General features: G+C 41.9%; 1 protein-coding gene across 1 annotated transcript in view; it reads left to right on the forward strand.

Annotated features, from left to right (window-relative positions):
- The first annotated feature begins 2,340 nt into the window (after positions 1-2,340).
- Positions 2,341-17,720, forward strand: part of Synpo2 (synaptopodin 2) — a 142,819-nt gene continuing 127,439 nt past the window's right edge. The window contains exon 1 of the mRNA XM_051185563.1: positions 2,341-2,521. Coding sequence (XP_051041520.1) covers positions 2,417-2,521 — 105 coding nt within the window. The 5' untranslated portion in view covers positions 2,341-2,416. The remainder of the gene's footprint in view (positions 2,522-17,720) is intronic.

Consider the following 17,720-nt stretch of genomic DNA (forward strand, 5'->3'; position numbering starts at 1 on the left):
AAGACTGAATTAAAGCTCCCTGAATTTCTATGTAAAAATCCTATCCTCTTCCCCCATCCATGCTTCATGATTGTATTTGGAGGTTAATCTTTGAAATGTAATTAATTGTCGTGAGGTAATTAGGGTGAGCCCTATTCACAATGACTAATCTCATTATGAGAGGGGATGAGGACAAAGTCTATGAAGAGCATATGATGGTTTGACTATAAACTGTCTCTCTACCAAACTCTGTGTTTGAACACTTGGCTCCCAGCTGGTGGATCTGGAGGAGGTGGGTCCGTGGGGGCTGGCCTTTTGGTTTTATAAGCCGACCTTACTTTTTATCTGCTCCCTGAGTGGGAACACGGTGTGACCAGCTGCCCCCTGACCAGTGCCTTCCCCACTGTGATGAGTCATAGCCCTTCTTAAGTAGGAATACAGAGTGAAACTTTCCTTCCTAGAACTGACTATTGTCAAGTACTTGGTCATATCAGTAAGAAAAATAACCAATCCACACTGTGGAAATAGAGTGGAGAGCCATCTACAAGCCACGGGGACTGCCCGGAACTGTCTCTACTGGCACCCTGAATCCAGAACACCCCGCATCAGTTACTTCTGCCTTGCTGTGACAAAACACTTGACGGAAGCAACACAAGGGAAGAAGGACTTCCTGTGGCCGAGGGTTCATGAATACAAACCATCATGGCAGCAAGAGAATATGGCTTGGCCTCCTCCCATCTTGAAGCAGATATCAAGCAGAAAGCTTTGGCCAGAGCCAGAAAAGGACAAGTCCTTCAAGGCCACCCTTGGTGGCCCACCTTTGCTAGGTTAGGCCACACTCACAAAGATTCCACAACCTCCAAAAATGGTGCCACCAGCTAGGGACCAGTGTTCAAACACAAGACGTACAAACCATGGCACCTCCAGAACTGTGACTTGATTTTGCTGTGTAGGTTCGGCAGTCTGTGTGTGGTCTTTGCCTGGTGTTGGCAGCCCCCAGCAGTAATGAATACTCTAATGCTCCAAGATTGAGAAAGACAGCCACTCTGAGCTCTCTGTGGAAGCCATTGTTGCTGGTGAGCATGCCCCCATGCTCTGTGACCATTATGGCAGAATATAAACCACTAGGAGGGGCATTTCCTCCTCATACCACTGTCAGCCACAGAAGTGAGGTCAGATGGACGAGTGGAAATGTGAAAGGAGGGCCCAAGGGCCCCCTCTCACTGTTCACCCTCTCCTCCAGCTGGAGCTGCAGAGCTCGGTCTGCACCTGCTCAGATGGTATTCGGATAGCATGCCTCCCAAGAGAAGACAAATATTCGAGGTCCACCAGGCCTTGGTGGGTCAGCAGGTGATGATGAATCAATCAGTGATCCTCTGACAGAAATATTGTAGCACGTGTTCACAGTGACCTCACAAATGTTGAGCCATTGTGTTGTGTGTCTCTGTATGCATTTTGGAGCAGACAGCTGCTAAGAGAGGGAGAGTCAGTTTTTCATCAGGGATGCTCACTAAGGCTACCTATATTCCAGTACATCATCCTTCGCCTGTTCAAATACCAGCAGCCCAAGAGGACTCAGTCACAAGAAACTTGGAGGGATTGGTAGTGGTGGGGATAGCAGGAGAATTGAAAGGGAGGGGAGGGATAGCAGATAGATTTGGCCTAAGAACAGTATATGCATGCATACAACAAACAACACCAGCAAAATTTAAAGTATCTCAAACCTTGCAACAGGAAAAAGTTATTAGAAGATAGTTTCCAGTGGAGTGCCCTCCCTCCCTTTCCTCCCTCTCTGTCTACCTCTAAAATATGTTAATTTAGAAAAGATTTTTTTTAAATGCTTGTGTTTTATTTATCCCCTTGCTTTTAAAGGGTTGCTATCTGCAAGCAGTAGATAGATCAGTACTCAAACTTTTCTTTCTTTTTCATTCATCAATGTGGTAGATATAGACACATTTCTTTGAGAGAGAGTCTAACTCTCTAGTAATTGAGTTCTGAGAGCTTATGCCTTAGCCAGTTTCTCATGGAAGTTGACCCCCCCCCCCCCAAAGCTGGCTACTATTTATAGAATCACTAAGTCTCCGTTCTATTCAGGCTCTGGCACTGAATCTGTTAAAGCGAGAGCAATGCTGTTCTCCCCACTCTTCATTCACCCCTTCTTGCCCCAAACAGGGTTTTTTTTTCTGTCAGTGTGAGGCTCTGTCTTTTGGGCTGAAGTGGGCTGAGCAAAGGGTGTGACGCAAGAGAGGGCGGTACAGGTGCTGGGAGGGCGGTGGGGAGGCTCGGCCTCCGCGCACTTTCCCCGCAGCCAGCAGCGGGGCAGCCCTGCATCCCGCACCCTCCTGCAGCAGCCCAGCTTCAGGCACATCCTCCACCGCACCCCGACCTCTCCCCTGTCTTCCCTGAGCTCTTGATGCTGCCCAGCTGAAAGGAGAAAATGGGCACTGGAGATTTTATCTGCATTTCCATGACTGGAGGGGCGCCCTGGGGGTTCCGTCTTCAAGGAGGCAAGGAGCAGAAGCAGCCCTTGCAAGTCGCAAAGGTAGGACCAAGAGAGGTGTTCTGATCTGTTAGGCGCTGGGAAGGAAGGGACGAAACAACCTGTTGATGGTCTTTCTGGTCAATGGCTTGCTTTCTGAGCTGTTGATGAATTTGTCTATCTAGGATGTGGCCTTTTTTTTTTTTTTTTTTTTTTTAAGAATTTTATGGAGAAATGCACACCATGCTCTGTCAATTATGTTTTCTGTATCTGGTGAAGATTAGGGCTGGTTAGTCTGTCAGCTAGCAGCCTTAGACTGCTTTGATGTGTTTTCGTTCGTTCGCATCGCTTTGCTTGACTCGCAACAGAGGAGAAAGGACCTCAGCTTCCCAGACAACCGCTGCACTCTAATAACAGTTGATAGTGGCATTTAGTGTGCAACAGGCATTAAAAAAAAAAAAAAAGCCAGTTTGGGGCAGTAATCGTTAAGATATGAAGAACTGTCATGAGATCTGTTTCAAAGAATAGCCTGTTAAGGATTTAAAGAAATACAAAAGCCTAAGTACAATAGTCTGTTAACTGTCTCACCTGACTAAGACCTCAGGCTAGAGTCACAGATACTTTATTATTTTTTTAAATTTTATTTTATTGAAATATACTTACTTTATTTCCCTCTATTCCCCTTTCTTTCTCCAACTCCTCCCATGCCCCCAACCTCTTCTTTTTTAGTGGTTAAATGAGCACATACACGTATATATTTGTATTATCTGTGTGTATAGGCATAGACATATAAACAGAACAAGCTGAGTCTTTTCAGTGTATCCTTTATATATGCACCAGTTACAACCAACTTTCAGATGCACCTAGTTGCTATTTAATATCTTTCAGCGCAGAACAATACCCACATCTAACAGAGAGCTCTGGTTTCTAATTGGCATTCAACTAAAATAAAATTAAGAAACAAGAAGGCAATCTCTTTTAGTCAAACTGTAGATTTCCATGACAGTTTATGAAGGCAGAAGAGGTTGCTTTCTCGTTGCATTTTTATATTTACAATGAATCTAGATGTCTATGAAGCATATGGGTCACTTTGCTTTGTAGCTATTCTCTCCCTGTGTCTTTTTACCTTTTATAAATGTTCCCTGTGAAGACAGAAGTTTCTTTGAAGATTTCTGCTAGCAGAAAATTCTTTCTTTGGTGGTAGAGGTCTGCCCCCTAGTGAGGAGCGCAGGAATGGAGTGTGAGCACAGGACCTGGAAGATGAAAGCAGTTTATATCTGGAAAGTTCCTCAGAGGTCCCAGTTCTTTTCATTCTTTTGAGCCTAGAGAGGATCCGTTTGGAAGGGCAGAATGACAAAGGGTTGGAAGCCTGCTCCGTGGGGATTCTTCAAGAGTCAGGAACCAACAGCAGATGCGATGTGAATGCCGTACTAAGCATATTATGTGACTCAGGAGACTAAGGCAGATTTACTCAGTATTACTTGGTTGGTTGGCTCCAGTAACTGAGATTTGGGTTCTAATTGCAGCTCTGACCTAACTTGCAGTTTGGCCTGAGGCCCAGTGGTCACTAGATCTGGCTCAGTTGCCATGGAAGAGGAGATGTTGCCCGGGTAGGGAAGGAGAAAATCGAGGAAGAAATTGGACCTATACGCTTCATGAGCTCTATCTTGCTCAAATAGTCACTAATGTCAGTAGTATGAATTTTAGAGTCCCTCACCTGCTAACTGAAGTGTGGGGACAGAGGTGGCCAACAGCTGGAATTCTGCACAGGCTTTTCTGTGGCCAAGCCTGGAAAACACAGTGGATGGTGGGTTTCCTCTGAGTTCTCTTACACACCAACTTTAGGGTGTGGTAACTCGGTGAAGCAAATTTATGGGTTCCGTGGTGGCTCTTTTTCCACGGGTCTCTCAATTGCCAGGCTGTATGAAAGTGCACTGGTCCTTCACTCTGCCCAAATCATCTTTCCTAAATTATCCAGCCAATATGTTGATGGCTTTTAAAATCATGATGAAAACGCCTAGGTGTTCACATTAATGAGCTAGGCTGTCAGAGGCTTGGGTTGTCGGTTAATAGAAGAGCACGTGGGAGGCTGAATTCACTCCCCAACACTCCCCCATACCACAATGGGTAATTTCCTGGTTTATTTAGAGTCGATTTTAAAATGCTATTATGAAAGCTTTGAATATCTGCTTCGTTTGTGTTTTTGTGGGCACTCCACACCCTACCGTCTGCCTTTTCCCCATATGTTAATGAGTAAAATGAGTTACACGAGTTGTAAGCTTCAGATAACTGTGACTATGTCTTTACACGTTTGTCATCGATTCAAGTTTATTATATTAGTTTTTTTTAAATATCATATTTGTTTTACCTTAGAGCTTTCTAAGACACTGCATCAACTCAGTGAGCGAACCTCCAGTAAAGGTTTTTCACTGAGTTCAAGGAGACTGTCTTACTATGACTGAGAGCTCCAAGTAGAAGGGAGTAAGCAAGGGAGGGGAAAGGCTAAGTGGAGGATAGCCAGTAATGTAAATAAAGAATATGCAAATGAAACACTTAGGAGGTAAATGGTGGGGTACCAGTGCAGTTGTCTTCATCATGAGTTCTAGCCCAGCCTCAGTTACTCTAAATCCACTTTCAACAAAATCCATACAAGTTATTCATTTTAGAGTTAAAAAAAAAACTATAAGCATTTCTAAAGAAAAAAAATATCAAATTTAAAGCAGTGCCTTTTGGCTTATAATAAAATACTTAAGAGTCTAGATTTTTTTTTATAATCCTGTGTAGAAATAGTAACAGGCTGAAACAGTATCATAAAATTTAGTTCAGTATTATTAAGTTCAGAAATTTAATTGGTTTTTAGCCCGCAGGAAATATCTCTCTAGTGACCAATTTTTGGTTACTTATGAGAGATATGCATGTATTTTTAACATTTGCCTGGTGCACTAAATTGTATACAAACCCAAAATTTAAAAGATTCAAAATAAGAATATCCATGAAGGTTTTCATTGACTTTCAAGCTCAATGCTTGAAATTCTGCTTTTTAAAAAGCAACTGAAAAACTTGAAGTTCAAGCAATCAGTAATATTCTGTAAGTCTACGGTCAGTCTGTAATTGGAAACAGAGCTTTTTAACACCCACTCACAGGGTGATCCTCAGCCAAGCAGATTCTGCATTCATCCCAGGAGCAAGTTTATCCAGACAGAAAGCCCCATTGTGTGCACATTTTCACATTTCCTCACGAAAGGATGTCAATGTTATCACTTTATGAACCTTTCTTCAGGGACATGTGCCTGTGTCCCTGGCAGTTTCGTGGTAAACTGCTTAGAGAAAAAGTTTTATTGTGCCAACAAATCTTAAAAAAAAAAAAAAAAAAAAAAATAGCTCACATTTTGAAAGTAATGAGAAAATAAATAAAGTTTTCTTAAAAAAAAAAAAAAAAAAAAAAAAAAACGACAACAAATCCATACCGTAGCCTGTGTCCAGCCCTGAGTGAGTCTAAGGTTTGCCCTGGCCTCAATATTTCTTAACATTCCAAGGGGAATTTGGATATGTGAGCAAAACATAAGCCGTGCTAAAGAGAGCTAAGGCCAGCCAAGCATCCTAAGAGCTGACTAGGGCCTGGCGCGCCCCGTGGTGAACACTTCCCCATTTATTCCTTGTCGGTCTATTAAGAGGAGGACCAGAGGAGACTAAGCTATGTCAGTCCCTGGCCTTGTGAGCAGGGAGGACTTCCCCTTCTGATGTCAAGATAAGTGGGCTGTTGGGAAGCCCCAAAGACACCACGCCAAACACTAGGACTGCCTGCAAGATGGGACAGTGGGCATCTGTCCTGAGTGTTTGTTTTGCCAGTGGGTGTGATAGTTGAATGTGAATGGCGCTTTAGGCTCCTATGCTTGAATGCTTATTCACGAGGGAGGGGGGCCATTGAGAAGGGTTAGGAGGTGTGGCCTTGGTGAAGGAAGTGTGTCACTAGGGGTGGGTTTGCAGGCTTTGGGGTTTCAGAAGCCAGCCTCTTGCCCTGCCTGCTGCCTGTGGATCAGGATGTAAAGCTCTCAGCTACTGCCCCAGCACCGTGCCTTTCTGCCTGCCATCTGCGCCCCACCATGATGATAATGGACCGAAACTGTACACCAGCCCCCCCCCCCAGTTAAATGCTTCCCTTTATAAAATTTGTTTTTGGTGTATTGTCTCCATGCAGCAATAGAACACTGACTAATACAGCGGGCTTGCTGGCCTGCTTAGTGCACTGGTACTGACGAGGAGAAGGGATGTGGAGAAACACTGCCACTAGAGAAATACAGAAGGGGCGGAGAGAAGAGGAAAGAGGAAACAAAAACATGATTAAAAGCATGTCAATTATTAGCCAGGCGTTGGTGGCTCATGCCTTTAATCCCAGCATTCAGGAGGCAGAACTGTGAGTTCGAGGCCAGCCTGGCCTACAGAGCTAGTTCCAGGACAGGCTCCAAAGCAATCCAGAGAAACACTGCCTTGAAACAAAAAATCATGTCAATTATTGTTTTTTTAAAATACCTAATAAATACTCAGAATATTGTTTAATGTTGAATTCAAGAATCGGACAGCATTAAAGAAGCACCTCTCTAGACTAGCTTAAAGTTTCTGCCTAAAACCAAAAATCATGCTGTTTTTTTCTTTTTTCTTTTTCTTTTTAATTTATTTTTATTTTACATATCAATTCCAGTTCCCTCTCCCTCTCTCCCTCCCTCTTTCCCTCTCTCCCACCCTCTCATGCCCCCCCACCCTCCCCTCCCATCTTCCCTCACTCCACATGCAGGGTGATGCCTTCCAGGAGGGGTCATCTAACTCTGTCAAGTCATTTGGAGTAAGGTCTAGGCCTACTCTCCTGTCTCTAGGTTAAGGCAGTATCCCTCCATGGGGATGTGTCTGCAAGGTCCTTTTGTGCACCAGGAGTACATCCTGGCTCCATTGTCTGAGGTCCCTTAGACTGTTCAGTCCTTCTAGCTGAGACCATGTTCAGGGGGTCTGAGTCAGTCCCATGCTGGCTTCCCAGCTATCAGTCTGGGGGGCCCGTTAGCTCCTCCTTGTTCAGGTCAGCTGTCTCTATGTGTTTCTGCTGCCTGGTCTTGTCCTCCCTCTCTCCATCTGAATTCCAGTTTGGCTCAGTGTTTAGTTGTGGGTATTTGCTTCTGTTTCTATCAGCTACTAGATGAGGGCTCCATGATGGGGTGAATTCATACATACAACTGCTCTGTCTTGTCCAGAAATCACCATTATAGTACACTAGGAAATACAGGGAGGAAGAGCTAACACTAAAGACATTTCAAAAAAATTATGTGGAAACCCTGTTCTGTAGACGCTTCCTAAAATATATACATGCACATACATGGAGAGCTTAATGGAGTTACCCTATGACGAAGCAACGGTGTTCCTATGAGACAGACAGGACAACAAATGAAACTCCCAGTGCCACAACTCTAAAAGGGGAGTCTCCAACAAACCCCCCTCGGAACTCAGGAAATGCTATGAAAAAGGAAGCAAAAGAGTTCGAGAGCCAGAGGGGATGGAGGACACCAGGAGAACAAGGCCGTCTAGATCAAGCGTGCAAAGCTCTTAAGAACTCAGAGACTAAAGGAACAAGTGTAGGGCCTAAGGAGTCTGCACCAAGTCCTCTGTGTAAATATTACAGCTTTCAGTTGATGTAATTACCGGATTCCTGGATGTGTGACCAGGCAGGGCTATGATTCTTGTGTCTTCTCTTAGGGCTCTTTTCCTTCTGTTGGTTTGCTTGTCCAATTTCTATGTGATGGTTTTTGTTTTATATTATTATATTTCATTATGTTTTGTTATCTCTTTAGAAACCTGTTCTTCTAATGAGAGACAGAAAAGGAGTGGATCCCCGGATGGGAGGGAGTTGGGAAGGATCTGGGAGGAGTAGAGGGAAGGGCAATTGTAATAAAGATATAGTGTATGTGAAAACAATCTGTTTTCAATAAAAGGTGGAAAATAATTTTGTTTTAAAAATGCCCAGTGCCAGGAATGAATGGAACTGTTGGCAAGTGAAGTTCCATTGACCTCCAAATATCATAGACTATTATTGCCAGTGCTCTTTCTTGCCCTCTAGAGTTTGACAATAAGAAGATACCATGCTTCAAGTCACAGAGATCCACCTGCCTCTGCCTCTGGAGTGCTGGAATTAAAGGCATGGGGCACCACTATCCAGCTCAATTATACTTATTTTTTATGTAGGAATTTATTAGCATAAACTTTCTTAGAACCCATTTACTGGTTCTACAAATTCGTATATTTTTCTCCCTGTTTTGTCTTAAGGATTCAAATTTTTTTCTTTCTAACTTCTTCATTAATCTATTAATTGTTCAAGTTCATGTTTTCTAGTTTCCATTTATTTCTGTATGTCATTGTAACCAGGATAAGATACTAGATATGATTTTAGCCTTTGTATTTGTTTAGATTTTTTTTTTTTTTTGGCTTAATGTGTGTTCTATTCCAGAGAACATTCCACAAGTAGTGATGAGAAATGTGTAATTGTATATATAGGTTTGGTATCTCTCTCTCTCTCTCTCTCTCTCTCTCACACACACACACACACACACACACACACACACACACACACACACACACACACAAAGTCCTTTGCTGAGTTCATACCTGTGATCTTTTCAGGTTTGATAAGGTCTAGTTTATCTGACGTTAGCATAACTGCTCTTGCTCATTTGGGGTTTCTAGCTGTGTGAACTATTTTTCCTCAGCTTTCACTTTCTGATGAAATGAGTGTCTTATAAGTGGCTATGTCCTGAATTTTTGAAAACTCTTCATTCACACTAGCTCCAAGAGATTTAATCTGCTTTTATTAAAAGCAGTTATTGGGAAGCAAGAACTTAGTACTGTTATTTTTATTTGACTTTCTGGATGTTTTGTAATCCTCCCTCCCTCTCTCCCTGCCTCCCTCTTTCTTTCTTTCTTTCTTTCTTTCTTTCTTTCTTTCTTTCTTTCTTTTTTTCTTTCTGTTCTTCTTTCCTTGTTTCTTCTCTTATTGCCTTCCTTTGTGGTCAAGTAATATGTTTTGATTTTTTGGTTCTTATTTTTATTTAATATAGCTGCCATAGGTTTGTTTATTTGTTGTTTTTTTTTGAGATAAGGCTTCCCTGTATAGTCCTGCCTGTTCTGGAACTTGCTGTGTAGACCAGGCTGGCATTGAACTCTGAGATCTGCCTGCTTCTGCTTCCTGAGTCCTGGGACTAAGGCACATGCCACCAAGCCTAGATAACCATAGGTATTTAACAAGACTTACAAAGGGCATCCTATATTTATAAATGGTTATGTTAATCTGATAAGAAGTTGTTTTGCAAGACAGGAAATAAAAAAAAAAGCTTACCCTTTAATTCTACCTTCTCCAATTTTGCGTTTTCACAAATTACATTGTTTATCACACTTCCATTAAAATGTTGTGGGTATTGTTTCAATTTGTTTTTAAGATTTGCTTTGTTTATAACATAGCTTTGTGTGTGTGTTTGTGTGTGTGTGTGTGTGTGTGTCTGTCTGTCTGTCTGTCCGTCCGTGTGTCTGTGTGTTTATGTGCATGTGAGTGCAAGTGCCCATGAAGGCCAGAAGGGGGTATTGGATGCCCTGGAGCTGGAGTCCCAGGTGGTTGTGAGCCATGTTTCATGAGCACTGAGAACAGAGCCTCTGGACGAACAGTGTCTACTCTTAACACTGAACAGCCCCTCCAGTCCCTGAATTGTTTTGTCATTTAACCTTTCCACTAAAACTAAAAGCAATTTGCAAATCACCACCACTTCCCTAGCGTGTTCAGAACTGAGTGTGTATCTGCATTGGTCAGTGGAGTTTAGGCATTCAAGTGCTTTTATGTTACTCATTGCGTTGATTTTTCTTTTTAACTCAGAAAACACTTGAACATTTCTGTTTTCTTTTTTAGCTTATTTTACTATACACATGATATGGGGTTCATTGTTATCTTTTTTCCAATCAACATTTAAAATATGTCACACTTCGCTGTTTACATACATGGATTATTCTTTCCTTTTAAATTGAAAATAGATTTTCTTTCAGACAATGTATTCTGAGAATGATTCCCCTCCTCCATACCTTCCTAGCTGCCCAAATCCATACCTTTTCCTTCTCTCTCTCATAAGAAAATAAAGACACATCAATTAATATTAATAATAGTAATAAGATAAGATAAAATGAAAGCAAACAAACCCAAATAGGGCAAAACAAACAAACAAGCAAACAAAAAGAGCCGTGTGTGTGTGTGTGTGTGTGTGTAGATACACAGTCACACATACAGAAACACATAAAAACAAAATTGGAAACCACAGAATATAAACAAATGATTTGTAAGGAAAAAAAATCCCTGACAAAATATTATAAAATAAAAAACCCTCCAAAAATACTGTTGAGCTCATTCTGTGTTGGCCACTTACTGTTGGGCATGGGGCCTGCCCAGGTGTAGCTTGTGATTCAGTGACATGTTGGTAGAGACAATTAATTTTCCCTTGCGGGCAGTTATCAATTGGAGCTATCTGGGCTAGGATGGAAGCTAGTGTCCACTTCCCTCTCAGCCTTGGGGCCCATCTGGCTCAGACCTGCACAGGCCCTGTGCATGCTGCCCCAGTCTCTATGATTTTATGCTTATGTCAGTCCTGTTGTGTGGAGAAGGCATCATTTTCTTGGTGTTTTCCTTCCCCACTGGCTCTAATAAGCTTTCTGCCTCCTCTTCCTCAGGGTTCCCTGAGCCCCGAAGGAAGGGATTTGATGGAGACATCTCGTTTAGGACTGGGGGTTTCGAAGTCTCTCAATGTTTCATTCCAGTTGTGAGTCTTTGTATTTGTTCCTATCTACTGTAGGAGTAGCCTTCCCTGATGACAGATGATCAAGACACTTATCGGTGGGTATTACAGAATGTTGCTAGGAGTCATTTTATTGCTATGTTCCTTTAGCAGAACAATAAATAATAGCATTTGGTTTCCCCTAAGTCTATGGCCTTTCTAATCTTAGATTCTTGTCCCCCTGGGAAGTGTCAGGCATGGGTTCCATATCCTAGAATGGGTCTTAATTCCAGTCAGTTAGTGGTTGGTTACTCCCAAAAGCTTTGTGCCACCATTGCACCATTGTAGGTCCCAGGACTTGTAGCCAGGTTGGTGTTTACCTTCCTCCTTGGGTAGTGTGCAGAATACCTTCCAGTACCATGAACACTAGTCAGTAGGGGTGAAGGCTCAGGTAGGCTCTGGCTCAACTTCTCTGTATTCAGTGAGTTATGTAGATGTTGTCTTCAGTGACAGGGCCTTACCATCAGTTTGTGGAGAGAGGAGAGAGAGAGAGAGAGAGAGAGAGAGAGAGAGAGAGAGAGAGAGAGAGAGAGAGAGAGAGAGGAGATCATCGTATTCTGCGCCAAAGTTAAGTGGGATCTGAGGATGACACTGTGGAACCAGAGCAAAAGGTGGAGGGCGGGGAGAGGGAGGACGCAGGGACGATAGGGGCATCCTCACTGCCAAAATGGAATTTTCATTTGGGCTCCAACTATCATAGGGTTTCAGGACTCGGCACTCTTTCCTAAAATTCTACACAGAAATGTTAGAGATCTTCATTAGTGCTGCTGGTTAAGGATCTGCATTTCCACACGTCTATTGTCAGCCTTTTCTTTAAAAGTGAGGACCGTGTCTTCTAATTGGCATGAATGATCAATACAAGCCTCGTGTATGCATGGCTGGAAACTTATGGCAGTCTACACATATTGCTCGAATGTGGAATAAATTAACGAATGAATCAGTATGTCTTTTAATCTTAGTGTGAGAGTGACAGCTATTTACGTGTGTGTGTGCGTGTGTGTGTGTGTGCGTGCGCGCGTGTGTGTGTGTGTGTGTGTGTGCATGTGTGTATGTGGGGTTTGTATATGTGTATGTGCATGTACCATTGTGAGAGTGTAAAGATCAAAAGATAACTGACAGGAGTTAATTCTTTCCTTCTACTTTTTGGTTTCTGGGCCTTGAACTAGGTGGTCAGGCTTGGTGTTGTGACTTTACCCACTGGCCCATCTTGCTGGGCCAAAGTAATGGTACTGAGGTTTAATTTTGCACTGTCTTATGAGAAATTGACTTAAAGGGTAATTAAAGAAGTTGCAAATGTATTTTGTATGTTCTTGCTTTTATTTGATCTTATATGGCACTGTCATATAAATCCACGAGGTTTGAGGATATGCACTTTGGCTGAACAGTGATTCAGGAGACCTGTGTCTAGTTTGACTTTGATGTTAAGGAAAGGAGGTCACTGAGATGAACTGGCCCTTAGCTGCTCTATTTATAGAATGAAGGGTGGAATAGATAGTTTTATTGTTCATTCTAGCTAGAGTCTATTTTTAGATCAAGAAGATAATAGATGAAAAGCAATGCCCATGAATAGCAGCACTTTTCCTAACTTAAAGACTTCTTAAAGCAAGTTTAATTCTTTACCTATATGGAAATACTATGTGCATTTCCTCAAGTCATAATTTCTGGGAAGTACCTATGTATTTTAAAAGGTAAAACAAAAGTTCTCAAGGGCTACCAACCTAATGAACTTCCACTAGGTTTTACTTTTCAAATGATTAAAGTTATAGTGCCAAGAATTACTATTGAATTCAGTGTGTCCCATTGCTTTTATTTTTAAACAAACACTTGAGATAATAAATGCATTTGAAACAAATTATTTTAAAATAATTTCTTTATCAATTTTCTAAAGAATGAGATAGTGCTCCATCACACACAAATTAGGTCTTTTTCTTAAAATTGTTTGCAATCCATGTATGTAAGCATAGCTGATATTTTCATAAATCTAAGTTTTTTATTTACATTCTGGGTCAAGGCTTACTTGCAGCTAATATTTTTCTCATCCTTCTGCTACAAGTCCCAAAGAGACAAAGGATTCAGATTATCTCACATTCATTTCCTTTATTATGGATTTAAAAAAAAAAAAAGAAAGAAAGAAACTTATGGCGAAGCTGGAGGGACCTGAATTTTATCGCTGGGAACCTACACAGTAAAGGGAGAAAATTGACTCCCACGAGTTGTCTTCTGACTTCCACATATGCTCCATGGAGAGCAGACAGCCACACACATAAAAACAAACAAACAAATAAACAAACAAATAAATGTAACTAAACAGTTTAATTTTAAAAACTTGCTGAAAGACAGGTGACCTAGCTGTTCAAGTCTGTGAAGCACTCTAATGTGCAGGGAAGAAAAAGAAAAAAAGGTATTAGATCCCGCTCACCGCTGTCTTAGCTCTTTAAACTTACTTGAAAGGAATTTGCAAGAGTGACCTGTGTGCACGCCAAGTGTCAAAAGAGAGAGGAGAGCCACTGGGAGCCTTTAGTTTCTATGTCTCAGGTGTGGTCTTTTAAATCAAAGCGTCTCTCCCTAGCAAAGGGATCTTTTTTGATGTTTAAAATAGGCTTGAAAATGCCTTTCAGTTTTAGATTGTAATAATCTTTGTCATTGTAAAACTAATCCAAACTGTACAGAAAAGGGTAAAAATGAAATGAACATCCTACCAGCCAGAGATACCATAGTGGTAAGCTTTTGGCAACATCTTTCCTGGTGCTTCACATGGCAGGGCAGTGTCCTTTTAAGTTTCATTTCATGGCAACAGGATCACACTTAAAGTCTTTTGTTTGTTTGAGACAGGGTTTCTGACTTCAGCCCAGCCTGGCCTTGACTTTGTAATCTCTGACCTCGGCCTTCTAAACTTGGGGTTACAGGTGCTCATCACCAGACCCTGTTAAAATGTCTTAACAGTTTCCTACACCTGACCCCCTTTCTCTGATGAAATGAAGCCAGGTCCTCTGCCACACAAGGGAAACTAAGGAGTCTAAAAGCATTGAGGGAAGGGACAGCCAACATTCAGGTGCACTGTTTGACTGCTAGAAGATGGTCCTAGACATGCCTAGCAGCTTGGCCCAAAGGCCACCTGCCTAGGACCATCCATGCTGGAGTATTGTGCCAGCCTCATGTGTAACACCCATGATACAGAAAGAAGGAACATCCACGATTATAAACAGCCTGAAGGCACCTAATATAGCAGAGAGAGAGAGAGAGAGAGAGAGAGAGAGAGAGAGAGAGAATCCTTTCAGGGTTGTAACTGCCTAGGGCTAGGCATGGATTGAGGTGTGGACATCTGCCCTATTGCCATGGTGTTAGTTGAGTTGAGAAGTTTTGCAAGCATGCCTAAGATTTGGACCCACAAAAGTTATGTTTGGGGACGGTGGGAACGGGTTTGTCTGTGGGATGTGAAGATACCTGCTCCCAGATCTTGTCTAAGGACAGCTTGAGAGTCATGGGGGACAGGGTTGATAGGGGTTGTGAAAGGTGTGTGTGCTTTGAATCTTAGTGTCTGCATTGCTAGAGTCAGCACTGTGGAGAGGATTTTTGAATGTTTCTTCTTATATGTATGTCCACACGGTTGTGGCAGATGCAGGGTGGATTTCTGGTCATGCCCATTGCTACCAATGCTTGGGAAAGGCTGCCAGACTTGCACGTGGAGGAAAGGAGAACTGCATTGGTGGCCTCGGGTGGCCTCGGGTGGCCTCGGGGCATTGTGATCTTGCTTTTGTCGGCTGTGTGATTCATAGGTCACAGACTGGATCTTTTCTCTGACTCACAACAGAAGTTGGAACTCATATACCAAAGGTTCTCTGAACTATTCTCAGTATTATTTATGAAGTTTTGGGGACAGAGTTTTACTCTGTGTGACCACATACTTGTGATCCTGCCATCACATGCTAGGATTACAGGCCATGGTGCCTCGCTATACACTAAAATAATGACAACAGGGACAGCATGGCAATTACGCAGTGGTACTAACTCATCACTGACAGTATAGAATATTCCCGATCCCCTCCTCCATTTTTGAAGACAGAGGGGTGTGAACGTAATTCCATTTTTGCCTCCATATTTACTTTTCCATTTTCAGAATGCTGGTTCCCATTCTCGCTGTATCCTGGGCACTGCTCAGAGGGACTGCCGCACCTCTGCCACACCCTAACATGGCAATCTCGGACTTTTCTTTTGACTTGAGTCCTCTTGAGAAGACAATGTCAGGGAGAACTGTGTGGGGCACACAAGTGAGCTCTCTCAGGTTTGCTTTCCTGTCTCTCCCGGCATTTGCTTTTTACTCTTGGTAACACGCCTCCGTGCATATCCAAAAGACTGTAGTACTGAATGGTTCCATTTGTTCTGTGTCACAGTCTTCTATTCTTCATGTCCAGAAATTCCTTCTTCCATTGTGTGTTTGCATTTATGGGAAGGATAACTTGGATATATACACAGCATTGACATTTTCTATCAGTTGATGGGAAAAGGAAAGAAAACTGGAATGTTATTCTCCAAGTCAAGGAGTAACTTTGGAGGACTTTTGACTTAAGGTGATTTTAGGCAACTACCATAGATAGGCATTTGGCAAGGAACTTAAATCTTAGCATGTGGGGGGATAAGTACATGCATGTATGCACATGATATAAATGTATACACGACTCAGACCAACAGTCCATTTTAAGCTAGGTTAAGGAACACACCTAGCACCTGAACAATCATTTTTTGTCTTTGATAATACTCTTTACTATTGTCCTTAAAGTTTAGTTCAAGCCAACTTGTTTTAATGGATCCTTCTCTCAGTAAATGTAAGTATCTTAGAAGTTATGGGATCACCCTAGTTGTCCACCACAGGAGTAGTGGATAAGGAAAATATGCACAGACACACGGACACTTTCGCAGACATGTTTTCTTTGTTTTGTTTTTTACAAGAAATGAATGCAACAGAATAATCATGTTAATCAGTTAAGCCTTTCTTGGAAAGACAGAGATGCTTTCTCTCATGTGTAGTTCCTAGACTTTACATAGTCACATGAAGTCATATATGCATATATTAATCGAAATGAAAGTATAATTAATTATCCAGGGGACTAACAGGAATGGGGGAGAGGTGAGAAAGCATAGGTGGGAGATGAGGTAGGGCTAGGGGGCTGTGCCTATCACACAGTGTATATCTGTAAGAAAGTTAAACATTGTAGAACAAGTGTTCCCTTTCTAGAGGTGCCCATGCCTTACTTGTCAAGATTCGTATCTCTTATTTGATGACTTCTTGTACATAAAATACCCTCAGCGACTATCAAGAAGTCTGTTCTGGGGTTTCCTAACTGTTTTCCACCTTTGCATTTACCCTGCTTGATGCCAGTCTGAATAAAGTATGGATGAAGTGAAAATAGCAAAACAATGAAAACAGACAAAGCGCCTCCTCCAAATTTTGATTCAAGGTTAACACGTGTGTTATCTGTGAACTCAGATCATTTCATTCTCTCTCTGAGCTCATTACCATGGAAACTGGGTGTGGCCTGCACAGGGACCACACCGATGTCTTGCTTATGGGAATGGTTGGGTCAGAAGCACATCTCCAGATGTGTCTGAGATTAATTTGACTGTTTTCTCTTCCACATCTTCCTCTCTAAGGAATCCAGTGCAAACACCACTTTGCTTTCTGATGCCTTTCTGTTCATCCTTTCTTTTATTGGCATTTTATTAGCATATGCATAAAAGTTTTGTAGCATCTTCCCATGATAACATAAGAAATCTCAATACTTTCTGTACAGTTTGCCTGAAATCTCTGTACAGAACAAAAGCAAAACTGTACATGAAGGTCTTGCCATCTTGCCATGGTCGAAGGAGTTATGAGATACTAGTATTTAGGGCTTTGGAGATCATTAGTTGTAGTAGCTGAGATGCACTATGAAATAAACATTACTTTCTTTTCAAGTCTCATTTTATCCAAAGACTATTTTCTTCTTCTAGAATGGATCTAGATGGATCACAAGGGACACACAGACTTAATAGAACAATTGCCCTTTGGGTGCAGACATGAATTAACAGTTTTAGACATCAGACATGGTTAAGCCTAGGTGTAAAATAAGACTGGTTGCAGAATGGCAATAATGGAATAATAATTGGGAAAAAACATGGAAAGCATTAAAACGTGAACTTTGAAGAGCCAAGTGTGGTGAGACACACCTACAATCCCCAGCTTTTAGGAGGTGGAGGGTCAGGGGGTTAAGTCTAACTTCAGCTGTGTAAGGAGTTTGAAGCTAGCTAGCTCCAGCGACAGAGAACCTTGTCTCAAAACAACTTAGGCTTTGAAAGGGAGAGGTCTTTGAGATCTTTTCATGTAATCTGCTCCTAAATGGAAGCCTTTTTTTTTTCTTTTTTTAACAACATCACTAACA

Source organism: Phodopus roborovskii, unplaced genomic scaffold (assembly GCF_943737965.1).
Source record: "Phodopus roborovskii unplaced genomic scaffold, PHOROB, whole genome shotgun sequence".
Classification (NCBI taxonomy): domain Eukaryota; kingdom Metazoa; phylum Chordata; class Mammalia; order Rodentia; family Cricetidae; genus Phodopus; species Phodopus roborovskii.